We start from the raw sequence: 14,793 nt of genomic DNA, 5'->3' as shown, positions 1-14,793 counted from the left end.
GTTTGAGGACAATAACATCAACACACACACGGACACTGTCATCTGCTACATTGGGAAATGCATCGATGACGTGGTACCGAAGGTTTCTGTACGGACATTCCCAAATCAAAAGCCCTGGATAAACTCTGATGTGCGCGGCAAGCTGAAAGCGCGCACTTTCGCGCACAGAGCGGGGGATTTGGAGGAGTACAGGAAGTCTAGGTATGATCTCCGGAGAGCAATTAAAAATGCAAAGAGACAGTACAAAGAGAAGGTGGAATCTGACTTCAAAGGCTGTAACACTAGGAATATGTGGGCGGGACTAAGGACAATGACTGACTACAAAGGAGCAGCGGGGGGTGCTGCGGGAGTGTCTGCGGGCGCATCTCTCCCAGATGAGCTAAACAGTTTTTTTGCACGCTTTGAGAGCAGCCAGGCTGTGCAGGTACAGAGAGACCAGGAGCTACACTGCCCTTTTGTTTTAAATAGGGCAGATGTGTGTAAATCCTTTAAAAGGGTTAACCCACACAAGGCTCCTGGACCTGATGGCATCCCTGGCCGTGTTCTCAGGGTGTGTGCAGTTCAGCTGGCAGAGGTGTTCACAGACATCTTCAACAGGTCCCTGCTGCAGTCTGTAGTCCCCACATGCTTCAAACATTCCACTATCGTTCCTGTCCCGAAAAAGACAATCATCACCTGCCCCAACGACTACCGCCCAGTAGCACTCACCTCCACCGTAATGAAGTGCTTTGAGCGGTTAGTCAAATCATTCATCACCTCCTCCCTCCCTGACTCTCTGGACCCCCTGCAGTTTGCCTACAGAGCAAACAGGTCCACTGACGACGCCATAGCCCTCACCCTCCACACTGCCCTCTCACACCTGGACCCGAAGAACAGGAACACATATGTGAGAATGCTGTTCATTGACTACAGTTCAGCATTCAATACCATTGTGCCCTCCAAGCTGGCCATCAAGCTCAGAGACCTCGGGCTCAACAGCGCCCTCTGTGACTGGATCCTGAACTTCCTGACGGGCAGACCCCAGGCAGTGCGGGTGGGAAACATCACATCCTCCACCCTGATCCTCAACACCGGTGCCCCTCAAGGCTGCGTGCTCAGCCCTCTCCTCTACTCCCTGTTCACCCACGACTGCGTGGCCACACACAGCTCCAACACCATCGTGAAGTTTGCTGATGACACGACCGTCATCGGCCAGATCACAGACGATGACGAGACGGCGTACAGAGAGGAGGTCGAAAACCTGACATCTTGGTGCCAGGAGAACAACCTCCATCTCAACATCAGCAAAACAAAGGAGCTGATTGTGGATTACAGGAAGCAGCAGGGAGAGGGACACGCCCCCATCGCCATCAATGGGACTACGGTGGAGAGAGTCAAAAGCTTCAGGTTCTTTGGGGTCCACATCACTGAGGACCTGACATGGTCTCTTCACACCACCACCATCACCAAGAAAGCTCGACAGCGGCTCTTCTTCCTCCGCAGGTTGAGGAGGTTCAAAATGGATTCCAGGATACTCTGCAACTTCTACAGGTGCACAATAGAGAGTATCCTGACTGGCAGCATGACGGCCTGGTACGGCAGCTGCACCGACCTCGATCGTAAGGCTTTACAGAGGGTGGTGAAAACTGCACAGCACATCACCAGGACGGAGCTGCCATCCATGGAGGACCTTTACTCCCAGCGGCTCAGGAAGAAATCACTACGGATTATCAAAGACCCCCATCACCCCAGCCACAAACTGTTCTTTCTGTTGCCGTCTGGCAGACGTTACCGCAGCATCCTGGCAAGGACAAGAAGATTCGGAGACAGTTTCTTCCCGCGGGCAGTGAGACTGTTAAAAAATTGAACTGTTGAAACAACTTCAAACATTCATCTGCTACTCAGTAGTATGTATCTAATACCTAATATATATATATCATTCCAATAACTTGTATATTGACTCTATTGCACTATTCCACATCATAACTTTATTTTATTTTATAACTATTATTCTTTTTGTATTGCTCTTGCTCTTATTGTTATTATGTTATTATGTTGCATTGTTGGAGAAGCCTGTGACATAAGATTTTCAACTACATAATTACTCTGTAGCTATGTCAGATTGACAATAAAGAACCTTGAACCTTGACCTTGTGAGAACTTCTTCAAATTGGACACAGACATCCACTCAAGTTACTCAAGGAAACACTGTGAAATACAATACAGTGTCTCGTCTCGAGGGGGCTTTTTTGATGTAACCTGCTACCCCACAAGCTAATGTAGCTAGGGCAAGTTCATTTAAACCACTTGATGAAACTATCAGTGCATCCCAACAGCAATCAATAAGTCAAATGCACTAGGAGGCCTGTTATAAGCCCATGAAATTATTGGATGGCCTGCCTTTGCACTCAATGACATCGACAGCTGTGAGTACTAACAAAAGCAATGTTCTAGTTGACATTCATTAGAACATAGGTGTCTTCTTGAATGTGAATAAAACAGGAGGTAATTTGAGAGGATAAGCCTATAGTCAGGAACTGTGCGTTCAGTTTTTGGTTGGATATATCCAAAAGCTAGCTTACTCTTGCTGGGTTCTCCTAAGTTGCCTACACCAGTTTTATTGGTGTGTTTCTTGGCTTTGAAACTACTGTAACACCAGGTTACATCTGCTGGTATAAGTTAGCCACACATGCCAAATATTTTATATAAACAGCATTAAATCATCCTATTTTTGTTACGTTTTGGTTTGGGAAGTCAAAAATAAACCGAAACAACCCATTTGACTCTTTAAATGTCCCATTTTTCACAGCATTATTTGCACCAATTCTACTTTAGGACGTTTCCAAATCTTGACAGGTCTCTCTAGTTATGTTTATATGATTTAACAGTCACTGTTTGGGCGAGGACTTTAGCTAAAGGTCAATAGGTAAAAATTAGTTTTAAATACCCGTTATGATATCACTCATATGTGGATTTCTTTTTTGACTTGGCAAGACCATAGCACCTGCTGTGCAGTCAGAAACCTTCCCTGCTCCTGTTCTCACTGCAGTAACTCAATCTTCTCACACACACATCCTGTCCTGGTGACATTTTGCAAATTTTTCTTCTCTGGTCCAAATATCCAGGGCTAATCTGTCTCCCGGTACACAGCCTTTAGATTCATAGCCCCTGTCTCAATTTGCTGATCTCTTGTCAAATATTTCCTGTTGAAGTTTTCACATGAAGTGTACAGAAGGTCGACCAGCTAAGGTTTCATATTTACTTTTCACATTTCTTGTCTTCAAAAATACACTGCCCCTGGCCATGGGTGACCTTGCATGCTTTTGCCTAAGCCTGTGCGTGAGTACATACTGTATACGGGTACGTGTGTATGTGTGTGTTTGTTTGTACGTGTTCTTCGTTCTCAGAAGGCTGAGTCCCAAGAGCTACTTACTATAATACCCTATCATACTCATCCTGTCATCAATCTCTTTACATAACCCAGACAAAACATACCTGTGTCCCACACACACACACACATGGATATACATTCCATCTGGTAAGGATAATAGTCCTGTCTAAAGAGAAAGTGCTGTCCTGGGATTAGGATTCAGTGTGTGCGGGTGTGTGTGAAAAGTAGAAAGGGGTTAAAATGGCTAAAACATTTGGGGCAGGCAGAAACCATGCTGGCTCAGTTTCCGCCCCCTTTCTCAGCTCTGACCTCACTCTGAAACTTGTTCCCCCTTGTGTGTAATACACACTCACACACAGACACTTGCTTAGTCACATGCCTATACACACACTTGCTCTCTGGCGCACACGCTTGTTCGTTCGCACACACACACACACACACACACACACACACACACACACACACACACACACACACACACACACACACACACACACACACACACACACACCACCCCTCGTACAGATCTGGGCACATTCTGTGAGGCTCTGGGAGAGAGACACACACACTCACAGCGTAGGGCTTCTGTGACAGCAGATTGAAGCAGGAGAGCAAGTTTGTCCAGGGAAAGGAAAGGTCTCTGTTTGTGCTGAGATTAAAGGTGGAGCAGCAGAGGAATAAGCAGAGAGAGAAACAGAAGAAGAGCAAGAGAGGGAGATAGAGAGAGGGAAGAGGGCAGCAGTGTTGCGTCACATTTAGACCCGGACCAGAGACAAAATGTTCATGGGGGACCGATTACTGCGGCTCTGCTGAGCGTGATGAAACGCTTTTCTCTATAAAGCAGACAGCTCGGAGTGTGCAGCTCCCACAAGAGGAATCCAGGTGCTCAGGAAGGAATACACTCCTAATTTATTCAAATCATCCAAAGAAGAGCAGATTTTCACCAGCATTCATTGACATGGATTGCATCACCCTGCTCATTCTGGCTCTGCGCTGAAGCTACTGGTCCTAAACCTGGTGTCCACTCCTGCCAGAGGTAATGAGAACTCCTGGGAAGCCACGGAGAGCCGGACAGCCCGACAGAGCAAGTCACATAAGGAAGAGGGCCGGCTTTTCCAGGGATGAGAGCAGCCACAAGCTGAGGAGAACCAAGAGAGGGAGAACAGCGGAGCGGCCGCGAAGAGGAGGGTGAGGACAAGTTAGAAGAGAGTAGGCTAAAGAAAGATGAGTGTGCCGACCAACTGCGGGTTCTGTTACTCCGTGGAGCGGAGTATCACTGTGCGGAGTGGGAACATATGGGGATCGCCGTGCGCTGTCAACAGGCCTATTGACATCATACAGAAACGCAGGCGGTAATTAAGAGCTATCTCATTTACTCTCACTCAGTCCTTTGTCTTTTTCTCCTTCTCAGTGTCTCCTTTCATGTCACACACACACACACACACACACACACACACACACACACACACACACACACACACACACACACACACAGCATGTGAAACAAATATGCAAATCATTTATGATAGGCTAACCCAGCTTAGATGATTAGTCGACTAACTGGTTGTCATTTTTAAATGCTTTTTCTTACTATATACTTATTTCCAAGAGACTTATGAAGACATCTCTGGTAAACACTTTATTTTAAAGCTGTGTTTATTCTTTTTGTAGAAACTCAGATCTGTCGAATAAATCAATTTACAGAATAATCGACAAAACATGTGCTTGTTAGTCAACTTGGGATTTCTTAAGTCAATGACAACATGTACATGAAGTTATGAGCATGGTTAGTATTGAAATCAAAGTTCAAATTCATTTTTTAGTAGCTTTGACATCCATCTGGAATATATGACCATTTGTTATATCAGTTGAATAGAAACCTAAACATGGACTACCATAATAAATCTTTTTGACATTATATTATTGTGAGTGTCTGAAATCTGTACCCTGCATACAGACTTTTATCAGCTTCAATATTTACAAAAAACATTCTTTAGCCTTATCAGTTGTTTTTGGTTCATATCTGCATTTCCCAAAATAGGATTTCCTCTTGACCCTGTGGAGGCTTCTCATTTATTACTGCTGCTTTTTTCATCATACACAAACACCAAATATGTTTCCATTTTGACGAAATGTTGCAAAAGCTATTATTTGTGTGAAAATAATAGCTTTTGATTCATTCAAGTTTTTATGCATCTGTAACTTCATATTAATACTGCAAATATTTGTATTCTGGAATGATTACTGAGGCCAAATCACAGTTGTGGCTAAATACCCCCTCACTATATTATGTAATTCAGCCATGACTTGATAATTAGGATACAAGCTGTGCAGGAGTCTTACATAAATTGTAAATGTGTAACAGAGATAGAAATGCGATTGGCAGTTCACATTTTCTGTCTGCTAAAGTTTAGCCAGCACCAAGCACATTTATTTTACAAACTTAAAATATATTCATATATTTAATTGGATTTTCAGTTGTCAGTTAACAGTGGATTTATATTTCACATGGTGGTTCAATTAACTTCTTGATTGTTGCTGCAGCTGTAACCACCAGCAAGTCTGTTTCTTCTCTAAACATCAACTTGATGACTTTTTCTTGCACGTCATGCGAAATAACCACATTCACACTCATTCAACACATAACAGTGTGTGTGGATGTGTTCTGTAAAGACATCCATGAGAGAACTCTTGATCGTTCTCTGCGTAATACACTGCCTTTTGTCCATCCAACATTAATGTCATTTACACAAATATTCCCGCAGAAAAAGTCCCCCAGAAGTTTTGTATCTTTGCACATAATCCTCAGTGCCAGCGGGAAGGCTGTGAAGGAGGACTCCGAGATAAAGTCGTGTTTACATAATGGTCCGGTGTCCTCTTTCTCAGGCGGGAGTCTTGTTTATCAGATATAATGCAGAACAGTTGTGAGCATGGGGGATTTTAAAGGGCAGTTGTCCTTTCAATTTGATTCCCCTCAAGACCCATGCCAAGAAATGTAATTGACTTCTGCTCCTAAAAACGGTCCTCTGTGGCCATAAGTATGGAAATGTCCAACTATTGCTTGTCACACATTACAGTACTTCCACCTGTGGGTCTAAAATGCGATCCAGAATTTCTTTGCCCACTGAATCACAGTTTTTAAGGCAGTGAGATCATTAAATGTACCCGAGGAGGGGGTCACAGATTTGGAGGCCAGGACGGTGTTGCTTTAATTGGGTTGAGGTATTGATCTTGGTTAATTTAGGTTATTTTTGTTGAGGTATTGATCTTTCCTTGTACCCATTTGTAGACATTTTGAGAGTCTGTTTAATCTCTGGAGGGGAAGCGAGGCGCAGTGCTAGGGGAGTGGAGACGCACAAGATTATCAGCCTCGTCAGTGCCCATGTTGGGAATCTATTAATATCACATATTTAAGAAGTCGACGCGGCTAAAGTAAAAGCTATATTTATAAGTATGAAATTATTAACAGTAATGGTTGCCGGTGTTAACATTCTAAATCTTAAGGATCCTGAAGTGCATCCACTTTTTCCCCTAGTTTCTTCCTAACCCTAGTAACATTTTCCCCCATCTTTTCTCTTTCCTCCTCCATCGCCCTGTCCACATAAAGTATAAGACAGTGTTGGTAATAAAGTGACATCTAAAGAACTGATGTAGGCACTCAGACATGCAGGGGGGAGGAAGGACATAAATCTGCAGCTTTTGACATCAGACACCAATCCCAGGCGTCTCATGTGTGATTTAAAGCCCAATTATCCGAATGTAGAACAGCTAGATAACAGTGGCCCTTTCTCCTTAGAGGGATAGGTCGTTAGAGCATGCATGTTTTTACGTGTCTGTGAAGGCAACAGGTTCCATACAATCTGTAAGGCTGAATACATCTGTTGTTGATATGTGATGTGTGGTGGTGGTTTTCTGTGCCCCGTAGCGTTATTGGTTTCTCTTTATAACTGGAAAGGTAACACCTGCTTTTCCTAAAAAAGGTCAGATAAGAGGATTTCTATTGAAATCCTGGCTGGTATGGTAACAGCTTATTGGCTTTGATGCGTTACGCTGCATTCATTTATCCTTTGATTTCTATTTTATGAAGCTGGAATTGGCTTCAGGCTTTGAAAGCAGTCTCTAAGGTACATTTAATTTGTCTGCATTGCCAGCTCAGAATAGCATGATGGAACTCTTCAGCGTTCAGTTGAAATGCCATGAAATCTTGTACGGACATTCATGGTCCTTCAGAGGATGAATCCTAATGACTTTGGTGGTCCTTCAATTACTCCTCCAACGACACCATGAGGTGAAATGTGTTGTGAGTTTTTAGTTAAATGTCTTGACCTAATATGGGATGGATTGTCATGGTATTAAATACATACCTTCTTCTTTTGCTGTCAAAAGTGTCCTGTTCCTTCCTGTTCCTGTGTTTGCTGATAATCAGCACATTTTAGTATGTTAACATGCCTAAATAAGATATTGAAGATGGTTATATTGTATAACCATATTCACATATATTTTACAAGCTAAACATCAGCATGTTTTTGAGTTTGTTAATGAGAAAAGTATTAATAACATTCTCTAAGAACATGAACATATTTTAAGCTTTTTCTCCTAACGAGGGTTACCATAAATGAAGAACTTTTCCATTAAAAATAGTTCATTTAAAACCAGCCTACTCCAGTGTAATATGTCATCATCTTGCATACATCCCACAGGGGCCGGTAGAGTTGGAGTCTCTATGTGGTTGGGGGTCTCTAAATTGGAGAAAATAATTCCTTTGGTTTGGTGGCTGGTGGAATAATTGACGTGTACATGCGTATGCTATGACGTCAGAGCTGATCCGCAGTACAGCCGCACAGATGGCTGTACACACTTAGTCTTATTTTAGGAGAAGTCCATGTACAGTATTTTAAAAAAAAATTGTAAATTGATTAAACATATATCTGTTTGGTTGAAAGAACAGTTATTTGCCTCACGATGGATCACAGAAGCCATATTCTGATGTCAAATTGAATATTATATGGTGGGTAATGGCTCCATTAGTTTGAGCTATGCTGCTCTGCTACGGTTTACAGCCTGCTTTGTGTCAACAGGCTATTGATCTAATTTCTATCAACACTGTGTGCAGACAGCCAAGTTGAAATGAAGTGGCAATGACACTGAGCATTATGTACCTACTAGAGCCAGGGAATGGATGGAAAAATCCTTAAAGATTATGTCTAAAGAAAGTGCTGACAGCAAAAACAAGTATGAGCTTTGTTGGCTGTTTGGAAGTGAAGGTGATTTATGCAGAAAGTAATTTAATATGAATTAAGAGTCTTACAAAGACGACGGTTTGGCAGGTTGTATTTTAGTGAGGTAACTGGGCTTAGCTTTAAACGTGCATTTAATAAAAACCTAATACTTTCGTGTCAGTTCAACTTGGGAGGAGAGGAGGGGGAAAAGAGAAATCTTCATCTGCGTGATTTGTCAAAGTCTGAAGTGTGAATGTTGCACACGCTGATGTTTTCGACGCTGTCTAGTGGCTTTTCATTTTTTCTCTTGTTTTAGATAAGTGTGTGGACATAAACTCTTGTCCTTGACATAGACAAACACCACCTGTGCCACAGGTCAATCACTATCAATATTTGCGGGCTCAGAGTGGCCGTGATGAATGAATCTTTGAGTCACTGTAAATGAATCTCCTCATTCGACGAATCATCCCGTGCCCTCCACGAGCATACCTCTGTCTGATCCTGGCCAAGGAGAGGATTTTGTCGTAATAAATGTGTCTGAAAGTGTTTCCAAAGCTTTTATTATATCATCAGTGGCTTCTAATGGTGGTCTGGCCCACAGGGAGCGTAGCGGACCCTCATTTATCTCCCTCGCAGGCAGGAAGAACTGGCCTGCTGGTGTGGGGTTGCAGGCCTCACACACTGCGACACACACATTCTTCCTTCATGTGGGACGTGAGGTCGGGCTCGTACCTGTGTTTTCATGCAGGAACACTTGGAACGAGCCCCCGCGAACACAACTTGGTGTTGGATCATCTGCGGCGAGTGTTTGCAGTGTGACAGGCGTAATGGATTGAATGTCTTCCTAAAACCCTATAAGCGTTACTGTCCAGTAACGAACTTTCCAGACACAAGAGCACAGCAAGCATTTTTTGTAACATGACAGAATAATTGCGCAACATTGTGTCTTACAGTATGTGTGATTGTATGCGTGTGTGTGTGTGTGTGTGTGTGTGTGTGTGTGTGTGTGTGTGCATTCATGTCCATTTCTTTAAAAAAGGAGTTGAGACTTTTTAATGTATATCTAAGAGTGTTTGGCATGAGGGTGCTTAGACATCGTATTCATGAAGCAAGATAATACATATTTTTATTCTGAGTTGTGTTACTTGCAATTGAGCATGTTGATTTTCACTCACAGTGGCTGTATTATTTGTCATTCCTTCTGTACATGAGGGACATTGGAGGATGACATTAATACAAACAACTACTATGATAGTGTGGTCTTTTTTGGTACCTGAATACCCGAATGAATATATGACAAGCAAAAGACATTAGCTGCATTTCATGTTTATTCTTTTTTTTAAATGTCACCTTGCTGCTGAACTTGATGTTACGTAACATCTTTATTCGAAAAATGAAGTGAACCAAGACCCACAATTCTAGAAATGTTGATATTGGTACATATTAATCCACATTTAAAGACATTATGCCTGTCTCTTCAAGGACAAAAAGGTTTATTTTATAAATGGTAATTTATTTGAGTACATTTTTACAACATGACATTCAAAATGAACCAAAAAAGGAGACAGTTATAATGACATTTAAATGTATAATGTAAAATATGGTAAATGGATAAAGAAAAATTTGAGTGGAAAAAGAACACAAAAATACTTATATGTAAATACATGAAAAATAAAGGAAGAAGATATTTAGAAGAAAACTAAATACAGATTTAAAAAAAAAGATGGTGGGCCAAGAATTATGATCTATCAGCTTAACTGTAGCGTTCCCCCTATAGCTATTCGGCTCACAACACATGACCTTATTTCATAAACTCTTACAGTTAGTTTTCTTTAATAATCTGAGTCTTATTCATACAATAGTTTTGCCCATATGCTGTACCAGGTGTGGTTGCTCTCATACTTTGACCAGTGGCAATGCTTACATTAAACGCTAATTGTTGCACTACCCTAAATTACTTTTAAAACAAAGAACCATTTCAATCTTGTCTGAATTAAAACTGCTTCCTAGTGGATTCATGTTGTCATTACAAAGCCACATATTGGGTGGGTAAAATGGTTCAGCATGTTTAAATAATATCATCACACATTTATTTCTCTTTCCACATGATGTCTGATGTTTCTCTGTGGTCAGTCACACCTCACCTCAGGAACCTTTACCATTCATACCTCACGCTGATCATGTTACAACACTTTTATTGAACAAGTTCTTAACCTTTTCTCCCTCCTCATTTCCGCTCTCTTTAAACCAACCACTTTTATTCATTTCCCTCCGATTCTTCTCCTCTCACCTCACTGTTTTCTTTGCTGCGCTATACGATCCTGGAGGATAACAGTCCATGGTGTGTGAACGTAGATAGCCGACGCTCTTATGACTCACTTTAAATCTCTTCTGCTCTCTAACTCCCTCAGGTTTATAAACCACAGCCACTCTGTAGTCCTTTACACAATGTCATACTACAATAGGCTTTTAAATTAAAAATACATTTAGTAAGGGAAAGACAAACAACCCTATTTTAACCTGAGGAGTGTGTTTACAGAGGAAGATTGGTTATCCAAGTCTAATTTCATAGGCAAAGACACAAAAAACACAATCATCTCTCAATAATTGACTGCATTCAAATTATCAGAATCTTTTATAAGCTGATAAGAGCTTATCCAACTTTAAAAAAAACATTTTTTTCAGGACAATTGGATATAATACTTCTATCAACTGTATCATTTAACAGGAGAAATCAGTCTGTCCTTTTGCTTTCTGCACACCTCTCTGATCATGATACTGTACTGAAAATACAACAAACACATTTATACTGTAAATGTTATACTGTATCAAATCAGCTGATGAGTGATCAAGAGACTGTCCTCAGCATGCTTTGTACGCTCCGCATTGACCAGTAGAGGCGTCATTGTGTTGTTTCCCTAGGTAAAGATCTGAGGAGGAGGCCGGCCTCTGAGATTACAGGCGTCAGAGAGTCAAAACACTGAGTGTACCGACACAGACACGCAAAGTTACTAGTTTTGTCTTTATTTATCTGTCTTTCGCTTACTTCCAGCTGTTCTGAGTTTGTAGCAAAATAAACTGTTGTGATTTAATCACAGTGGACGGACTTAAGCATATACACACACACACACACACACACACACACACACACACACACACACACACCACACACACAGACACACACACACACACACACACACACACACACACACACACCACACACACACAGACACTTACACATGCACATTTAAATTACAAAGCAACTGCTGGTTTTAAAATCAGTTATTTGACTGCTAACGTTTTTCCGTGTGTGTGTGTCGCTGTGACAAAAACAAATACAGCCTGATTTGAAGTAACATAGTCTTTGTTGACATTTGAATAAATACATTTTTTCCATCATATTTGACACACTAATCTTACATTAAACAGTCAACAGGAGAAACAATGTGGTCTTTTCATATCACTGGCTCCATACAAACGTCCCATTATATAGAATAGCTCCAAACTCTGACTTGTTTTATAAAAAGGGAATTGAAGTGATTCTGTGTTCCTGCCTTTCTAAAACCATTTTTCACTGCCTGATTCTGAACAATGTGCATACATAGATATCGCAGTTATCCAAGGTGTTGACATACTGGCTCTATTGTTATTGGGTGTGAAACAATACAGTGTCTGAAAGTGTATTGTGTATGTAGCTATTCATAAGGACTTTCTGAAATAATAACTCTGCTTTGAGTTTTAGTTTTAGTTTGTTGAATTCTTTGAGTGTCATCTACAGGATATACAGTATGTGGCATAGTCGTTTCCCTCGTGTTTTTTTAACAATGGGATTAGTGATTAACAGAGGCACAAACAGGGAGGGCTGGGAGCCAGGTTTTATGCTTTTTCTGCGTGCTGCTGCCCACGCAACAGTTGTACCACGGAAATCAGTTAGAGGAAGAGTTTTGGAAAATTCCCTTATTGCTCTCTTGCAGGAACAGCAATTTTTACATGGGTTACTTACCAAACTAATTATTTCCCAGAAGCCGTTACCAGGCAACCGGCAGAGACTCCAGGAAGTTACTATTGCCACCTAAAAAACCGTCTGACTCTTAAAGACGATGGCATATTAAGCTTTTCACTGTTTGTTTGTTTCAAGTTAAGCTAACGGTCTCCTGGCTATAGCGTTATATTTATAATACAGACATGCGAGCAATCTTGATCTTTTTATCCAACTCTCATTAAGAAAGCAAATAAGTGTATTTCTCCAAAAATGTCTAAAGGCGAGGCAAGTTTATTTATATAGCACCTTTCAACACAAGGCAATTCAACGTGCTTTACAAAAATGAAAGACATTAAAGGTGGGGTAGGTAAGTTTGAGAAACCGGCTCGAGATACACGTTTTGTTATATTCCATGGAATGCTCTTAACATCCCGATAGCAATGAATATCTTAAGTGCTTTGACAAAAAATCCATAAAAAAATGTCATCTGTGGAAGCTGTAATACTGTAAAAAGTACGACCAATCATTTTAGCTGGCCCGGCTAAAATAACTGGATGGCCTACCTGCCTGTCAGCCTTCCATCTGTGCACAAACTTATCTCGTGCCCTCATTGGTCATGTGCGCATTCGTGTGTGTTGGAGGAGGGGCTCTGTAAGGAAGTGGCAGTTGAAACACATTATAAAATGGCATTTCAAAACAGTCATTAAAAAGCATAGATAATAAAAGAAACATAAAAAATACAAGAATAGTTGTCTTTGGCCTTTAAACCATTTTTCATTTAAATTCCCAGAATTAGGATATTTAAACCTGAACTAAACTTCTACTACTTTTGATGCTGAGACCTATTTAGAGAATATTCAGTAGATACAGCCGCTGTTTAATCAAATGAATATAATCAGAGTTCATATTGCAAATCTGTACTGCAAATCTACCCCGGTAGCTTTTATCTCAAAACACACACTGGTGACTTTTTGTAATACATACAAAATGTCGCTGTGCATTTGAAATTGCTCCAAGACTTCTTTTAAGGTCTGCCTTTGTGATGTGGCCAGATTTACCACCTCCGTGGTTCACTTTGTTCCGTGTGTTGAGCTTCAGGGTGTGGACCCTCAGCTGCTGGTGTGAATTTTGCGGTTGTCTCGTTAAAACAATCCTAATCCTTGTTTACTCCAGAATATGTTTTATGTGTCATGTGCAGATACGTACAGCCTAGACTATAAAGCCTAAACACCACAGCAGGGAAGATCATTTTGAGTTTTGTTGCTTTTTTCCCTCGCAACTCTTCATTTACTGTTTTTAACACACTCATTGTCACGTTATAGAGATTATTTCAATACTCTCAAGCGTCACTAAATGAGATATACGTTACATGTATTCATTGCATCCGTTTACAGTGAATGTCTTTTGAATAAATGGCTGAACCGGTCCTTCGAGTCTGGTGTAACAAACTCTACCTCTGGCTGTGTCACGGCTAAGGCCTGGGAGTGATGAATGAAGGTTCAGATGACAGCTTGCCCTGGTTTACAGGCCTATCTCCTCTCTCCCTCTCCTGCTTGCTCTGCCCCGTAGCTCCTGTATTTTAATGCTCCCCAGATGGGATTGACGTTGCCGTGACAGGCGGTGACGCAGGCGAGGTGTCGAGTAACAGGGCCACTGACAGTTTACCATCAATCACACGTCCTACCAGCCAGCCACTTAAATAACAAACGCTGTAACACACCTCGCTCTATACACTTTTTCTTTTTGGGCTTTATGGTGCCCAGGAATGTTGGCTCCAGTTTGGTGGTCTTTAGAAAGTAATCAGGTGTGTGTGTGTGTGTGTGTGTGTGTGTGTGTGTGTGTGTGTGTGTGTGTGTGTGTGTGTGTGTGTGTGTGTGTGTGTGTGTGTGTGTGTGTGTGTGTGTGTGTGTGTGTGTGTGTGTGTGTGTGTGTGTGTGTGTGTGTGTGTGTGTGTGTGTGTGTGTGTGTGTGTGTGTGTGTGTGTGTGTGTGTGTGTGTGTGTGTGTGTGTGTGTGTGTGTGTGTGTGTGTGTGTGTGTGTGTGTGTGGTGCCTTTAAGGCAGATGTGAGCCCCATGTGCGAATGCCGAAGCCAAATCAGGATGGATCTATTTAAACATATACAGTATCACAGGAGTGGAATGTGTTTCAGATTGCTTGTTATCTTTCATGATGGATTTCTCCTTCTTTAGTCTCATCTTTTATCATCTATTGACTGTAATTT

At 41.5% G+C, this 14,793-nt stretch overlaps 1 protein-coding gene across 6 annotated transcripts in view; it reads left to right on the top strand.

Moving 5' to 3' along the window:
- Nucleotides 1-14,793, top strand: part of pde4ca (phosphodiesterase 4C, cAMP-specific a) — a 54,057-nt gene that overhangs the window by 23,317 nt on the left and 15,947 nt on the right. Inside the window, exon 1 of one of the 6 annotated variants that reach the window (XM_034137356.1) lies at nucleotides 4,004-4,558. The exons of 4 other annotated variants lie outside the window; for them this stretch is intronic. In XM_034137356.1, the coding sequence (XP_033993247.1) occupies nucleotides 4,410-4,558 (149 nt within the window). In that variant the 5' untranslated portion in view covers nucleotides 4,004-4,409. Of the gene's footprint in view, nucleotides 1-4,003; nucleotides 4,723-14,793 lie in introns of those variants that run through there. One more of the 6 variants, XM_034137355.1, reaches the window with a different exon arrangement.

Source organism: Trematomus bernacchii, unplaced genomic scaffold (genome assembly GCF_902827165.1).
Source record: "Trematomus bernacchii unplaced genomic scaffold, fTreBer1.1, whole genome shotgun sequence".
Classification (NCBI taxonomy): domain Eukaryota; kingdom Metazoa; phylum Chordata; class Actinopteri; order Perciformes; family Nototheniidae; genus Trematomus; species Trematomus bernacchii.
Note: the sequence above shows the minus strand (reverse complement) of the source record. Positions and strands in the feature narration are given on the sequence as shown.